Source organism: Xylocopa sonorina, unplaced genomic scaffold, assembly GCF_050948175.1.
Source record: "Xylocopa sonorina isolate GNS202 unplaced genomic scaffold, iyXylSono1_principal scaffold0059, whole genome shotgun sequence".
Lineage (NCBI taxonomy): Eukaryota > Metazoa > Arthropoda > Insecta > Hymenoptera > Apidae > Xylocopa > Xylocopa sonorina.
In genome coordinates this window covers 96942-113999 of record NW_027490130.1, presented here as the reverse complement: position 1 = coordinate 113999, position 17058 = coordinate 96942, and the positions used below count along the sequence as shown (strand labels likewise).

The 17058-nt window shown below is 46.3% G+C and overlaps 1 protein-coding gene across 2 annotated transcripts in view; it reads left to right on the top strand.

Annotated features, from left to right (window-relative positions):
• Window positions 1–17058, top strand: part of LOC143432206 (ubiquitin carboxyl-terminal hydrolase 48-like) — a 62178-nt gene that overhangs the window by 10161 nt on the left and 34959 nt on the right. For both annotated transcript variants that reach the window (XM_076908969.1, XM_076908970.1), the window contains 2 exons: window positions 8615–8722; window positions 11015–11121. In XM_076908969.1, the coding sequence (XP_076765084.1) occupies window positions 8615–8722; window positions 11015–11121 (215 nt within the window). The remainder of the gene's footprint in view (window positions 1–8614; window positions 8723–11014; window positions 11122–17058) is intronic.

Genomic DNA, 17058 nt, shown 5'->3' with positions numbered 1-17058 from the left:
AACAGTGCGAAGCCTCGGGACAGGCAACCGTACCGGGCCGTTCCATCGATCACTCGGTCGCGTCTCTCCGTTTTTCCGTCACCAGGTTATTGATTATCGAACGTTAGCGTCGTCGATTATAAAATATCTTAATCGGGAGTGTCGGTTCATAATCGAGTGTGTCCCTTCGTTCGACGCGAGACACGGAGGAGTGTAAGTTCCAGCCGGGAGGGTGGCGGCGAACAAATTCCGACTATTTTGCGTACATTTGGCAGAGGGGTGCGCCGGAGGGAGGACGGATGGGTGGCCACGGAAGGAAAACTATAAATCATTCCGCGAGGCGTACTGCGTTGAAGAACCAGGGGGTTGGCGAGGTGGCTCGTAGTCGTAGTGCATCGACTCGCGAAATCCAACTACCCTTAAATAAGTTGATTCATTGCAGGAGGCCTTTGCAGCCAGCGTACACTCGAGAATCGATCCCTCTCGTTCCTTTTTCAGACCCGTTCGACACTTTCTTCTCTCTTCCCTTTACGTACCCCTCACACTTCCTTCCCTCGTTCGTTTATTTATTTATCGTCGGCTGTAACGAGTTTCGTGGAATCACTAAAATATTATACGATCTTCGATTCGTTTTCGCGTTGGTGTATTTTAGAGGTACTGGAGAGGTACTGGAGAGGTGTAGCAGTGGAAAGAAGTGTTTCAATTAAACTAATCGAAGGAAGGAGCGAAATGCGTATCGGTAGTTACGTAGAAGAGCTTCGTAAAGTTGGGCATGTCAATTATCGAGAGAGTAGTATCAACAAGCGACGTAAATAAATTTCGCACCGGGACGCTGATATTTCATCGCTTGAAACGGGGCGTCTGGTCTCGACGAACTTCTTCGTCGAGGGTGGAGGAACTACCCCTTTGAAGAATAACTTACCGAATTATTTTACACTTATTCGAATTTGACTTTTTAAATATATCAATTTTCTTCGATTTTATTTCATAGTAGTTAACACTGAAGTTACTTCGCATTTAGAATAAAAGCTTCTAAATTTATTCGAACTCTTCGCGGAAGTCCAGCGACAAGAGACGGGGTGTTTTATCTTTCTTCTCGTTAAACGCTGCCAAAGTTGAGACTAAGGTTGAGATCCTTTCTTGAAGCTCGTGAGTTTCGGTACTTCCCCGACTTTTCCTGGATCCAGTGAAAGAGCTGTGGAATACGTCTGTGTTTGTGTGTGTTTATATATGTATAGAAGACGAAGGAAAGGAAGAAGAACGCGAAGCAAGAGCGGATAGAAAGAAGAAGAAGAAGAGGAGACGTTCAGCTCGCTTTGCCCAAGCACTGATGATAGTTTTTGCTCGGCAAGACTTTTTGCCTCCACCCTCGCAGCCACCCTCTTCGCCCTCCCCCCCACTCGAAAGGGTGGATGATATATGATCGCCCCCGAGACACTGGCCACCCCTGGTGGGTGAAGCAGAAGGAGGAAAAGAGACGGAGCGAGGGAGATACATCCTGATTCCGGAAGAATTCCTTATGTACGAGCCGCGTGCATTTGTGTCTCAAACGGAGAAATGGCGGTCGGATCGTTAGCGCGTACGAATTCGATTATTTTTATCAATTTTATCAATTGTTCCGTTCAGTTCTCGTTTGCTTACGGAAAGAAAGAAAAGAGAAAAGGAAGAGGGAGAAATTCGATTTTACTAGTATCTCCTACTTAGCATCAACGCTCTAATGGTATTACGAAATTTTCCTTGTGTCTCCTTGTTGTATCTTGGAATGTTTTCGATCGAAAAAAAAGAAATTTATATTGTTGGCGGAGGATATGTAATAATTTGATCGTTCATTGATTTCTATTGGGAACCAGTAGTTTTTAGAATATTATTACCGACATGCGAAGAACATCTGCCAGAATTGGAGTTAAAAATCGTTTGGGAAGAACGATGTGATCGAGGATTTTCGCAGGCACCGATCACGGGCACGTTGCGGCTCCATCGTTCCCCGCAACGGTGCCAATGTAAATAGACGCGAGCGACTGAGCATGGCGGGCGGGTACGTTTTTCGTGGTGTATCGCGGTAGCCGATGGTCACGCCTGACGTGCAAAGTTACGCGTGTTGCTCCCTGATCGGGAACGCTCGATCGGTTTTGAGAAATCAAACAAAAACGGGCCGCGCGACGATTCGTCGGTTCTACCGGCCACTCGCCGCAGCCTCGTTTCGCGAAACGGCCCCATCGACATTTTCCCTGTCCACTCACCGGTCTGGATCGTTCCCCGGGCTTTTTTCGTGCCTGGATCTCCCGTTCTTTGCCGGTCCTGTTTAGGTGACGCCGATTTTTAACCGGGAGAAAGCATTTTCGTCCGCCAGCTTTGCTAAGCTTCTTGATCCGCTGCTGGTACGCGTTTTACCACCGACTGGATTATCTTCTTCCATATTTCTCTGCTTTCTTGGAGGCCTCGCGCCTCCTGTTCTTGCCGTGAAACTTGCTGCGAAATACTTTCGGCATAAAGTTTCAACATTTCTAAATTATTTAATAGAAGTTTAAGTACGTATCCGTATGGAAATTCAACAAATTCCAGAACCAACAGAAGATTCGAGCCACATACTGAAGTGTATGTCGAAGTGTATGTCGACTAAATATCTGAGAGGCAAACTAAAATCGCGAGCGTGATCGAAGGGGACGGCAAGAAGTTGTTCTCGCGCGCGCTTTCGAGATTCCTGGAACGTTCGAAGGGAGGGTGTTGCTCCGGGTTTGGTGCCGAAGGTGGTCCGGCCCGTTTTCCGGTAGCCAGCGGTCCCGCTGGCCAGGGTGGCTGCATACCGTGATCGCCGAAGCATCGTCCACGGATTTCTGTTTTTACATCAGCGAGAGCGCGTTCTTGTTTGCTCAGGGGGGGAGCGAACTCAGGGGCCCGCGGGACTAAATTTACGCCGACCGAGAGTAGCGTAGTTGACCGACGGACTCTGCGGCAGGATGTCGATTATCGACGGTTTTTGCCGCGATTCCCCTCTTTTTTCCGACTCGAACGCATAATTAGCTTTCGTTATTCTAGCGCGCACCACCGGCTTCCGCTCCCCGGGAACGATTCAACGACTATTCAACGTCGCCTCGCCTTGATCTTTTCACTTGGACTCGTCGGCTGGCACCGCTACGTTGTCAGGAAATTATGAAATCTTGCACGTTTCCTTCGCGCTTATGCGGTTTCGCGTTTTTCCCTCGGCCCCGAGTCGGACGCGATCGATTCGAAATGAGATCCCTGGTGCTTCGGAACACAGTCCGACGTCTCTGTTTGCTTGTCGTTTCTTGGAAGAATAGCTGTTTTACGAATAGCAAGAGAACGTACAGTGAACGTGCATGAAAGGCAGTTGTTTTTTTTTTTCTGTATTTAAATATAACGTTGAAATAACAGCCAAATCAATCATCGGTATTTCGTTAATTTTCTATACTTTTTATTTAATGAAATTAAAAGCAAAAATGAGGCAAGTTACTCTTTTTTATACTGAGTAGGAAAACTGAGTAGTGGATATAAGTAAATGTGAAATTAGGAAGTTTTTCATTTTATTCCAATGTCAATACATGAAATGTATTGTGTGTATGTATTGAAATGTATGTATATATTAAAAGAACTTTTCGTTTTAACAATTGGAAAGTTGTACACAAACTCGGACATTTTACTCGCGAGATGAATCGCGAGATTTTGCGTGTGATCCGTTGAAACATTCGCTCGGTATTATTTAAAGTGAAATGAAATTACTCGAATAAAATGGTAAAATGCGTCGTAAAAGTGATGGTGCGGAAGATTAGAAAAGCGCGAAAGTAGAGCGCGGGTTAGAAGATTTCGCGGGTTAGAAGCGGAATTCGATGCAAACTCGATTATGAGTGGTGCACGCGCTCGGTCAGCCCGTATGATTTAATGCCGGGTACATTCCAGGGAAGTTGATGGCGCGTCCGTTGCTCGAAAAACCGATCCTCGCCTCTTTTCTACCTCGAGGTATTTACAAAGTTCGCTTGTAACGAGGCTTCGTTAACGGTACGGGAAGCAATAATCGCTCGAGTTGCAGTCAACCGCATTCCTCGAGTTATTGTCGGCCGGAGGATGCCTCGTCCCTCTCGCGTGGCAAAGAAGCGGAGATTCCGCGCGTTCGAAACGCTCAACGAATCCCATCGGCGTTAGATATCCTCGGCGGTGAACCCACTTTTCCACCGGAAAATAGTATCACGGGACCGCCTCGTTCGATCGAGTCACGTTCGATCGTCACCGATTAATCGCGTAGCTGGGAGAAAAAAAATGCAAATAGACCGCGAGCAGCCTTTCGCCGAGACCTCGGGCTAGAAGCGATTCGACCTTCGTTAAATAGGTTTGCCTTGGCGCGATCGATGAAACCAGCGAAGCTGAAAACTAGACCTGGATCGAAGGACCCAGGTGTACGTGTACGAGACGTGTTTCCTCCGTTTAGATTTCAACGAAATGGAATATCTGTTGGACGCAGGCCCGATCGAGGGTAGTTAACGCATAATTATATTATAAGCGAACAAATAAATTTTGTGAAAAGACTGGCGAATACCCTTTTAATTTGAGGATAATTCTCCTTGTACGCGATTCTCGGCGTGTCCTTTAAAACCCTCGCGGTATCTAAACGTCGAAGGCACGATCGTTGAAGCGTTGTCTAAACGACGGTAACGCAATGACCGGCGCGTTAAGAACGGTAGAAGAAAATAATAGAAGCGAAGTATGATCGTGTCGGGTTCGGATAACGAGCCGGATGATTTACAGTTTATCCTTACACCTCCATTTACGAACCAGAACCGAGAGTAGCTGTGATCGCTTTTAAATTCGCTCTCGTTGATGCAACTGGTCGGGGTCCATTGGGGGATCGGAGACGGCCTGTTTCTCATCATCCCGGCGCCCCCCCTTCCGTTCCTCTTCTTATTTTCTAAATGTCTCGCTGTACCGAGCGCAACATTGTTTTTCTCCATCTCCTCGCGTTCGTCCCCCTCGGTCCCTTGTCCCACCGTCGACGGTGTTTTCGGATTCCTTTTTCACCGGCTGGGACACCAGTAGACCCTTTACCACGGACTCTCTTTCGCTCTCTCTCTCTCTCTCTCTCTCTCTCTCTCTCTCTCTCTCTCTCTCTCTATCCACAACGCTGTAATGATCGCAACGCTCCGATGCACCCGGTGCCGCTGAAGCTGCACAACCGGTAGGTGCATCTCGCGCCACCCGTTGTACAACCGTCTTTGTCTCCTCCTGCTGCAACGCACCATGGCCGCTCGATTGTTATGTTATAAATAATTATCGCGTTATTACGGAGCGCGCGCGGTTTTGGTGGATCGCCTCGGCTATCCCTTTTTTACCCTTACCCCTCCTTCTTCCCGACGTTGGAATCGCCGCGAGGGGTTTTGCACGTTTGCGGCCGAACTTTGTTTGCGAACGGTTAGCAGAATCGAAGTAGTCGACTTTTGCGAGAAAAGAGGTTAGGTGGAAAAATGGTTGAGTTTTCTTGCTTGAATTCGGTTAGGCTTAAAAATGTAAATAATTATCTCGTTGGAAAAGTAGAAAAATTGATTGTTCGACGCAGCGAGAAAACCGGAAGCGTACTCGTGCCACAAGAAGCCGTGCGATCTTGTCGTTCGGTCGGCGTTTAGTCAAATACCATCGGGAGGAGCGGTAAATCAGGGAAAACCTGGGGGCAGTCGTGTTCCCTTATTCCCGGCCGGAAGACAAATGTCAGCAGAGAGTTCGGCGGAAGGAGGGAGGCAGAAGGGTGGCCGGCCATTGGCTTGGCCTCTCTTACGCGTAGAACGCACGGTCCCGCGGCGGTAAATCAAGCCCGGTGATATTAAAAGGCCGCTTATACGCGAAAACAGAAGATTTATTTCTGTCGAAAAGGAGAGCCGACAAGAAATCGCTGTGTACGGGCGCCCAATCAATGGACAGGGAACGGGACGAATGGGGACCGGATGAAATGAAGAAGCACCTTGCGGTCCGCGAAGAGAGAAGTCGATTCGAAAGTAACGAAATGGAAGAAGGAGGAAGACGGGTGACGAGATGTACCGCGTGGCGAGCTGAGAAAGTTCACGGGTGGACGAGGAAGGATGAGCCATTTATTTATTGCTACAAGTTTGCTTACAAGTATGGAAGCTGTAAATAATTCCAAGACGAAGTTAGAGAGGGAGAGAGAGAGAGAGAGAGAGAGAGAGAAGTGCAGAGGGTATAAGTTGTCGGAGTGACGGTGAGCGAAGCGCGGAGGATTCACCCCTGTTTCGGTCGAATAATCGTGTCATCCTCGTCGAAAGCGATTTGCTCGGGCTGTAATAATATCGAACCATCGCCCACGTTCAATGAGATGTCGGGGAAGCACGGTATTGTTGTCCCCTTCGAAGGCAATTCTTCTTCCAACCGTGTCACTTTTGACGTTGCTAATGAAAAGATTGACCGTATCAGGAGGATCGCAAGAAACGCGACTCGGAGGAAACCTTATTTTTTAGCGACCGTCATTGTCTTTTATTCAAGTTCAAGGGATCTTCTCATGCAGTGACCTCCAATTAAGCCTGCGTTCGTCGAAAGAGCTACGCGGCTAGTCGACGGGCCGCATACCAGACGAGACGTCGATACGACTCGGATATCCTTGTAATCATTGCGGTTTACATGATCACTGCGGTCGAGATATCATTATTCAGTACCGGTGCGTAATATCCTGCTCTATGCACGAATGAGTCTGGAGACAACGCGATCGCTGGGATACTTTAATCAACCGAGATGTCTCTCTCTCTCTCTCTTCGTTGAAATAGCAGCCCCTCTTTTCATCAGAAGGGAACAACACTTGGGTGGATGTTCTTCGCACTCTCTGCGCAACGACACAGAACGATTTCAATTTCATGCTCTCGGCCGTATTAACCCTCCGGTTGCGGCATGGTAAATCGCTTTTCCTTTGACGATGATAGCTTATTTTTCCGCGCACGAGAAACCGCTCGATACTCGTGCTACTCAGCTTGGTTGCACAAATCGACTTTGTTGATTGCAAATTACACGCTAAGGTGCTGGAAGAGTGATCGTTGCTACGAGAAAAATTACGATTTTAACGTTCCGCGATGCAAGATATAGAGAAACCTTTTAACCTCTCTTTATTTATCTTTAATTTAGGAAAATTTCTATTGTTAAAAAACTCTATTTTACACGTAATCTGTTTCATTCAAAAGAAAATCTATTTCGTTAGTACTTGGCAGCTGAAAAGATATTTTTGAAAACATATTTGGAACGTGTATGGTTGCAGCCGCGGTTTTACTATTTTAAGTTACATGTCGACGATTTATTTATTCTGACAGCAGTACATTTTTTCTTCGCTTCGTTCATTCAATGAGCGCATTTCTAGAAGAAGAAAGCATTTAGTTACATGCATCAATTGCATAATTAACTAAAATAACGAGGAAAGATTACACTTTACCAATAAAAATGTTTATAATATTGCGAGTGAATTTCCGTACGATTTCCTCGGGCGTCGCTAGTAACCCTTCCTCTCCGCTTGCAGTGATCATAACCATCCCCTTGTACCGGTAGTTCCCGACTCCTGTTTTCCTCCTCCATCTCCTGGGAGCAATAATCGCCGCGAGCCGGAAAAATTCCGCGACGAAAGTTAAACAAAGCCTCGAATGAGAAATAAAACAAAAAAAAAAAAAAGGAACCGTGTCTGCGAGGAGAGAGGTAGGAGAGAAACAGAGGGACGCAGAGAGCACGGACAACAGAAAGTGTCCCCGGTCCGACTGTAATAAGGGTGACCAATTTTTTCCTCGCCCCACGTATCCCTTCGTTCGACTGTTTGAACAAGGTTCATAATTAATACGCATATTCGCTTCTGGAAAACCCGCTCGAGGGTAGCCGGCTGGGAGACATTTTTTCAATCCTCTGCTACGGATGTTTGCTCTTTCTCGCGGTAATCGAGTGTACACGCGGTTTTCATGCAGAGAATTTTTCTTCTTGATGATCAATGCTCGAACCTAATATTAGAATCGCAATATTTGAATCGAGAATTGTTCACGGTTACTGTGAGAATGAAAAATTGTGTCTCGCCTAATTGTCGGCCCTTTCACCGGAGGGTGAAACGTTCCATTTGGAAAATCCAGGCAGATTTCCCCGTTCAACTTGAGTTCAGCTCGCGTTACGATCGCGTACCTGGCTTGTTCCGCGGGAGGATATCTGTCTTTAAGGGCATTATCTGGATAGCGGACGGGTAGGGGGAACGGCAAAAACCGTCCGCCCCCTCGTGGTATGTGAAAAATGATGCACAGCCCCAATCCCCCGGACACATCTCCAACCTCGTGGAATGTCCCGAAGGAAACGTTCCTCCTCGTCGTCTTTCTGCTCCACGACCCGAAAGACGTGTCACGGACGAGCATTGCATCGTTCGAAACGATTAACTGGCTGACGACGGTGCTCCTAGAAAATAATGTTCAAAATATAGTTTTCACGCGTTTCTCATGGGCGAGTGCCGATCTTAATTAACCTAAATAGAAAACTGCACGAGTCGATTTCGTTGAGTATTAAATAAATGGCTGTTGATAAATATATATGATATAATCAACTGAACTAAAACTGTTTATTTAAGGGGGTGTTAAATAGAACGAAGATTTTTTAAAGCTTCTTTTTGTTTCAGATATGCCGAAGTGTTTTCGAAACAACCACCGGCTGGTGTCAGGAATAGCGTTCTTCTCTGCGAGCCGCATAAAGGATTCCTCTATCCACCATCCGTTACCAACGAATTGTAAGTATTTATCAGAAACTTGTAGAGATTCTTTTAGAGGTTCTTTTTAAATGGAAGACAGAAATACGCGTACCAAAACCCCGTGGGGAAGTGAATGTCTTTTCGCTTTTCTTCAAGTTCCTCCGTTCTCCTTGACAACTATATTATAAAGCGAACGTGCGTGATCCCGTGGCACTGCTTTCTTCCCTACCCCGTCCCTCTATGTCCGCGTGACGTGATGGATACACGAAAGTGTCACCGACACGCCCCCGGGGTCCACCGTGGCAATCCACCCTCTCTGACCATTATGCTAAACCATTGTCCACTATCTGCCTAAGATAGCCGACGGCTTAAGTTCTCGGCCTCTCTGTTCACCCTCAGCTGTATCCAGACCGTTAAGAAATCATTTTCAGTCGTCAATCTTGAACCTTTCATCCCCCTTTTACCGTACACTCGATATCTTTTACCGAATGGTAATTAAATTATTTAGATAATTCACTACAAATATTATATATTGTAGCATCACATCGCGTCATTATTATATGCAATAACGCGAGTAGGATAGTTACACTTTTTTACTCATTTTTCTTTCCACTCTTCTCGCCTCTTTCGATCAGAATTTCTCTGATTCCTCCCCTTTTTCTCCAGCTCTTCTCGATGCATCGACCATTATTCGGGCGTTAGGCAAATACACGAGGAGAGACGACAAGCTCGTCCGCGCGGTTTTTGCCTCGTGAAAATTCAAATGAGACCAGACCGCGCGGCATATTGCGCTGAATCGAAATTAATGTCGCGCAACTAATTATCGGTCGAGTCATCATCGTCTCGGCAGCGTATCAGCGGCCTGGTAGCTCGTTCCACCGCGGCGGAACGCGCCTCCATAAATTTCTGCTTACGTCGCCAGCCCGCCGTCGTATCCCATCGCTAATTTCTATAGTCAATTACGTTTTCCAATTAAATCGTTTAACGTTTAACGTTTACTCCGATAAAAATGATTCCGTCGCTTAGTTATAATATATAATGAATAAGCAAATTCATTAGTGGAAAAAAGAAAAGGAAACTTTGAAATCTCGCACATAGTACATTTTATGAGATTAATTGTCGAGTGTAATATCACTCAAACGATTCCTGTGCTTTATCCAAATCTTTCAATCATCTTTGGACGTACGTAACGTAACGGACGGAACGTAAATTCTATTTTTCAATAAACCTCACAATAGAAATTCTAATGGTTATTACAACCAGCAATTGGTGAAATTGTTCCCTTTCTCAGTTGGCATTGTATTTCAATTCCATGATGTAATGGTGAACCCTTTATTTTATCTCTACTACAGTATTTATAGATACAGTTAGTGAAATTGGTATTTTTCTTGTAAAATGTTCTCGCGATGGTAGGGGTGCGCGTATATCCCGTGATTTTTCGAAGCGTTATCGATCATAGCGTAGCGAGATTCCGGCGTGGTGCACGGGCTTCAGGAACCATGCCAGGATCGGGCGAACAATTGCGGGGCAAAAAGCTGGAGCCGGCGCGCGGCAAGAAATTTCTAATTTGCGGTATAATTAAGGGAGACGGGGCAAAAACCATCACGGATTCTACACCGTTGTCGGAAAATCGCGAATTCCACCTTGCGAGTACGCCCCTGGCTCGATCGCGGAGACCGACTAATTCCGTGTGCGTTGCATTACGCCCGGGCATATTGTTAAGTAAATAATTGATTACGGATCGCTTAAATATTTTCACCGCGGAGTAAACGGAACTTGCGAAATTGTTGAAAAGATGATTTATGTAAGGCTTTTGCGAACGTTTCGTGAACGAATTAATGTTTTGCGTGGCTTCGAGTTTTTCTAATCTACAAGTGTTATCTGATGTTTCTTTCTAATCGAAGGAAAAAATAAGAGGCAAACGAGTGATGTCCATTTTTAGAAATTTTTCTTTCCCCTTTTGATAGAACATACATCGCATATCCCACAGTTTGTACAGCAGTTATTAGCAGCAGTTGGTACAATAGTTGTAGCAGCATTTTATTAATCACTCTTTTCTTTCGACCTCTAATTAAGGGATCTAACGTATTTAAAATGATCGAAATGGAATTTTTACTAGCTTTTCAAACACACCATCGTATTTATTTTGTTAGATTTCAGAATAATTGTTTCTGTAATTGTTCTAATTACAATGTTGTCCAAATTTTTGCGTGATCGGCAATAGAAGAAAGAAAATGAACCGTTGAAAGTTGTACATTTCAGATTGTTTATTTCTGACGAAGGTACGAGCGGTCGTTCGCGTTAAAACAATACTTGAAACGTTGATTACAGGTACACGGTGGTAACAGCCGAGGAGTGGTCGAAATTGTTGCAGTTTTACGACGTCGATTATCCAATCGTCATCAAGAAGAGCAGCTCCGACTTCTTGACGGATCCGGGTGAGCGTGATTCTTTAAAATCTTTTTCACTCGCACGTTCTTTCAACTCCAGAGAAAGTGTTTCAAAATTGGACGCACACATTCCCAACGGCATAACGAGGAAACGATTTCTCTATCCGTGCGATCATTTTTATCGATCAACTTCTTTCGCTTTTAACTTACAACCGTGCGACAAAAACTGGCACGATGTTCAATTTTCCCTAATAGAAAGTTGTAAACATTGCATGTTTAATCGATCGCCGTGGATAAAAGTACAAACCAGTTTACTTATTGCACGATAAATGGTTAATTACATGGGTAGAAAAAAATTCGATTGTTTTCGATAATCGAATCGATAAGTAGATGAACAATACAAATCTACGATTATACATTTACATTTCCGGTATGTATTTTTTACCATAGTACATACTTAATATGGTATAATTTATCTATGAATTTCGCTATCACTTTGAGGACATAAGGAAATGCTTAATTTAAATTCAATCGTAGTAACGCGCAGATGGTTAGAATTCCAGTGAATTAAGTGACAAATATGCAGAGTTAATTGAAATTATACAATTTTTTAGCCAATTAATACCTTTCAATCGACCAATGGCCGATTCTGGGGTATTTTGAAAGTACAAGCTGCTAAACAGAATCGTCTCTCAGTCATCCGGTGGTAAAACTAACCAATCGAACATTGAGTCGAACAAACGATATTACGTATTAGGTAATAAATCGTTAGAGGCAAATTAAAAAGCTTATAACATCACAATTATCGTTCCACGCGCGGCGCCATTCGCGTATCAATTTCCTGGTACAGCGCAGAGATAAATCGTGCAATTAACAGCTTTCTCTTTTATTCCATTCCTAGGCCGTTCGATCTTATCGGCAATTAATTTTCGTGCGCGTCCACGTGATCATTATCGAAACGATATCGTCCCTACGCGGATCGTTAGCAACCCTCCCTCTCCTTCGATCTTTTTCCCTCTCATCTTCTCAATCTACGCTATCCACCGTCCGTCTGATCTAATTATCGGTACACGATCCCGCACACGCGCCGTCGATTTTTCCCTCTCGCGATTTTAACTGGATCTCTCTCGATAGGCGAACGATTTATCTGCGGCTCAATCGCGCGCCGGTGGAAATCGCAGACGTTTCCCCTGTATCACGAAGTTCGCGTAACCGGATCTCCCGGTCCCGTCGCTATTTATTTGTGACTTAATCGAATCGAGGGAATTGTTGTTCTTTTTTCTGCGAGGTCTTTAAGCGTCCAGATTATTATTGATAAAGTTGTTATTCTGAAGCGATAGGACCATCCGCGCGTACATTTTTCGCGTGAAAACCAACAGGAGGAGACTATGAGCCGCCACCGGCCGCCATCCGCTTTCCTGTCTACCCCTCGCGCAACTTAACTCGAGGAATAATGCCAGAAGACATTAGCCAGCGATTTACATAAACACCCCACCTACGTTCGTTCCCCTGCCTCCTCGTGGGGAGGCCCGCTTCTCTCTGGCAACCCCAAAGTGTCTCATTATAATTAAGAAGTATCCTGAAAATTAACCGACAGAAAAACCGCCGCCACGAGGAGGGACGAGTAGGTGGTGCCGGTCCAAATGGGCTTCTAAAAGCTCCTCGCGATCCGATCCGGCATTGTTTTACGGTTATACGGCTCGAATCTTTTATTTAACAATCTTCTACAGGGTGTCGCGAGAGGATCGTTACTCTGAATTTTACACTATTTTAATATAAAATTCTTTTTACAACAAATACTGTGACAGTATGTGTTTCTCTTTTGTCGAAATCGGCAAAAGTTTGAGAGAGACGCGAAGCGTAAACGGTCGTATCTCGCGGCTATCGTCAACAACGAACGCAACCTCTTTATCCGACGACGAGTCCCCCGAAAGGCCGATCAGATTTACGTAGCGGGCCGAGCGGGCACGCGCAAGCCCACTTTGTCGGGCGACTGATCCATGTCGTCTAACTGGCAGGCAAATTGGGTCCTGAAGGTAGCACCAGGGGGATCCCGCGGACCGATGTTTACGTCGTTCGTCGCGCTCCAGGAGACCCGGGCGTGTCTCCCTCTAAACATCCCATTGTCTTGTCCGTCTCCCGGCCGTCTCTCCTCTCCGGGCCTTTTTTTCCGGCGACATTTGTCAAGGCCCTGCCTCGCCGGGAATCGTCCGGCCGATCATTTGAATTGCAAAGCCCGGTAGCCTGCCGTCTCGTCGTCTCCGGATACCAGTCGGATCGCCTGATCGCCCGGATGGAGATGTCGTTTAGGGTTAAAACTGTGATTCTCTTAGCACTCGGCGATTCGCGGACTCGTGCCGGCTCGTTGATCTACATCCGCGATTCGATTTCAAGCTCGTCCTTGTTTCATCATCATTTCTCAGTCTATAATAGAAGAATTTAAAGTAAAATGTTTGTCGAACATTTGAAGCTGATGGTTTCGGAGTAAGAAGCGTAGGACGAAACATCGATATTCGTAAAGCATTAGGGAGGAGATAGAGGATTTCACGACGTGGCTCGTTAAACGTCGATCGTCTTCTGTCTGTCGGCCATTAACCGGGGTGCAGCCGCACAGGGGACGTTTCCTTCTTCGGTTTTCTAGTAGCGCCGTCATCGCGTTGGTGGCCCGCGGTGGATGCCCGGAGGGTGGTATTCAATCGCGTCACCTCCGGTTCTGTCAACCGTGGCCGAGGAAGGAGCCACGGCGGGGGCCAGGGTTGCCGAGTGATTGATACGAGGTTGGACGGTGCCTAATGCGAGTCCGCGAACGACGAAGAAAGAAATTGGGGAGGACGCGGACGCGGGAAAGGGAGAGAGAGGACCACCCTCCGTGGGTTTAAGAGTGGAACGATCGTCCAGCGGAGGCTCGTTAGTCAGGGCCGTATCAGTCACCGAAAGCAACCCCCGATTTTTTGTCGGACAGAGCCAAGTGCTCGGCTGCTCCCTCGCTACACTTTCGCTCATTTAGACGTGTGCCCTTAAAACGGGCTAAATTGTCTGTTTGCTCTGGCCTCCTCCTCTCCCTCTCACTCCCCCCCCCCCTGAATCCTCTTCGATACGACGCAACGTTCCGTTCGGGGATAATCCGCGCGGCGTCGATAATGGAATTTAAACGGAACGGAAGGGTTGCCCGTCGAGGCACTCGATTAATTATTAGTTATGGATAAAGGAGCAAGAGGATGTAAGAAAAAAGTGCGGTCCTTCGCCTAGCCGGGGCCATGGTTTTTAGTCGAACCACTGGGCATCGATTTCCGGGAACCAGGGACTTTTCGATGCAATTAAAAGTGATCCCGCGGAGAGCTACGCGTAGCGCGGTGTTTCGATTCCGTGAACGAAAGCCGTAAATATCGCTTAGGCGCCAGCCGGTGCCACAAATCAGCCGTGGCTGTTCTCTCGTAGATACACGAGACTGCCGCGGCTATGTATCGCGCAAAACCTAGAGAAACGTCGTCGGACGGGAGGCTCGGCAACGGCCATCGGAAAGGGGATCTTTCTGGCCGGCGGACGAACGCGGGAACGGAGACAGAACGGTTCTCGAATTAATATTCGGACGGCGATGTAGATTTAGAACTCGAATTTGCTGATTAGTTTCCTGGCTGTGCGGTCGACTACGCGCTGCACCAGCCGTACCCGCCATAAATGCCCCTGGCCGCGTCGGGGGTTGTTCGGCTTTCGACTCGAGATTTAGTCTCTCGGCCGGGGGTGCCTCAACTTGGCTAACCAGGGGTCAAACGCTTCAGAAGGGACATTTGTTAGCCTTCCCTACAAGCCGCGACAAGTGCGCTGGACACGTCTTAATATATGCATTCACCGAGCAATGAACGTAACTTTACAACTTTACAACTTGTTCTCCGACGATCGATGGATTACCTTCAAAGACGAGTTACAGTTCGTCTTTTTTCTCCTTTTGGTTCTCAAAAGTATAGGATCGTTGGAAAACGATATCTGTCTATTCTTGATACTAGAATTTTCGATCATTTTTTCGATCAAAATTTCATATAGCCGAAACTACACTGGGAACAGTATCTCGGCCCTATTGTTATTAATTTTCACTGTAATTGTATTATAATAATATAGAAAATCCGAAGATATGTATTTCTTCTACCGTTCTACCGTTTCGTTTTCCGACGAGCAGAATACTTCAAGCTGGACCTCTTCCCCCACCTAATAAAGTGTCTGCTTTGTCGTCTATGATATGTGGTTAATGCACGAGTGGCGGCATTAGCCACGGACAATTAAAAGGATTCATCAGTTCGCGGCGCGAGAAATAATGCCGTAAATTAAAGCAGAAGTGGTCTAGAGGAAAGTCGGGAGCAGGTCAAGTTTCGAAGGGTCGAATTGGCAACGTCCCGCCGGGTTTCTGGCTCCTCCCCGCCTTCATCTAGCCGCTTCTCTTATCCAGCAGGATATCCACCACTTGTCTCTACGCAACGGGGGTTCTTTTCCAGCAGGATTAAATCGAGCGCCTAGATGACCGATTCCTGTCCTCCGGCATCGTTCTATACGGTGGGGACCGAGGGGTGGTTGGAAAACAAGATAAAACGAGGATAAAGCTCACTTAGAGGGGCTGTCCTGCGACACTGCCAGCAAGAGGAATCTTCGTTAATCCAAACGTCTAATCGTTCAGATCGCTGAACTCGAATCTTATCCGTTGTCCTAGTTTCCTGCGTTTCTTTTTCCCGTTTTACCATTGGGAAAGCTTGAACTGGCGAAAGACGGGTTGCGGTTGCTCGGAATATACAAGAATTACAGAAATTTAATTATTCCTCTGTAATTAGTGAAAAGTATAGGTAGTGGTACGTGCATAGGCAACCGCTCCATTGATTTCGAGAATATGTTAGACTGGCTCGATAAAAATGTTGCTCATTAAATTTCAGCCGATCATAGACGATATAAACATATGACACTAACAGAGGTTGACACGGATGACAGAAACAGGGTGACTTGATAATTGGTTGTTCTAACCCCGTCTTCAAATAGCTCCGCTTCGTTAAAAGTAAATACTTTGGGTGGTTGGTTAAATTGGCTGAAAACCGCGGCTTCCGTTTAATTAACCCGTCGATCGGGGATCCATTAGCGGGAAGAGGACGTTTCGATTTTCACTGAACGCGCAGTCCCGGTTGCGGAACCGGAAAGCCGCGTGTAATGCCCGCTTTTAAGCCCCGATTACACGCGGCAGCCAGCTACCAGCTCTCGCGTAAGAGGATTACTCTCCGACTTTGTTGTGGCGCTCGAAGACGTTTGTTAGCAAAATCGTTACGGCGACGATCTTCTCGTTCTTCGGCGGGCATCGTTAGAGCCGGCCAAAACGAGAAACCGCGCTCCTTGGATTCGGTAAACTCTGTCTCTTCTGGTCGTTGGCCCGCTCCTCTGCGTTTGCTAATTTCTGCCTCTCTCTCTTCCCCCCCCCCCCCCCCCGTACCTACTAAGACGAACCAATTTTTTACGTCGTTACACAGAGAGCTCGAAGCGCGAGTGCAGCGAACGTTTGTTCACCGAATCGAGCGTAGCGGCGACGGGAGGTTAAACAGAGCAGTTTATGGAACGAGAAATATAAATCATATCCTACCCACGACGACTCGGGGGCAAACGAGGCGTTCGAAGCGTAGTCGAAGGGTGGTCTGACTGTAGCTTCGTCGAGGGGTTAGTATGCATCAATCTTTCATTCACGGGACGAATTCGAGGTTATGAATGAAAGTCGTCAGGACCTTTTAATATCACGCTGCGCCGTCTGTCTTCACGACTTCGATTTTGATCGAAGACCTACGAAATTTCATCGCGAATCTTCAATAGATTCATGCGTCATTCGAAATCGTTAACGATATTTTTTAATCCTTTAATGTCGATTATTTTTCCTAATCGTTTGAAAATACCAACGTTGCTTTTTGCCTCATTTATAGAATTAGTAATATATCTATATAGAAGCACATTTTCCTAATCGTTACC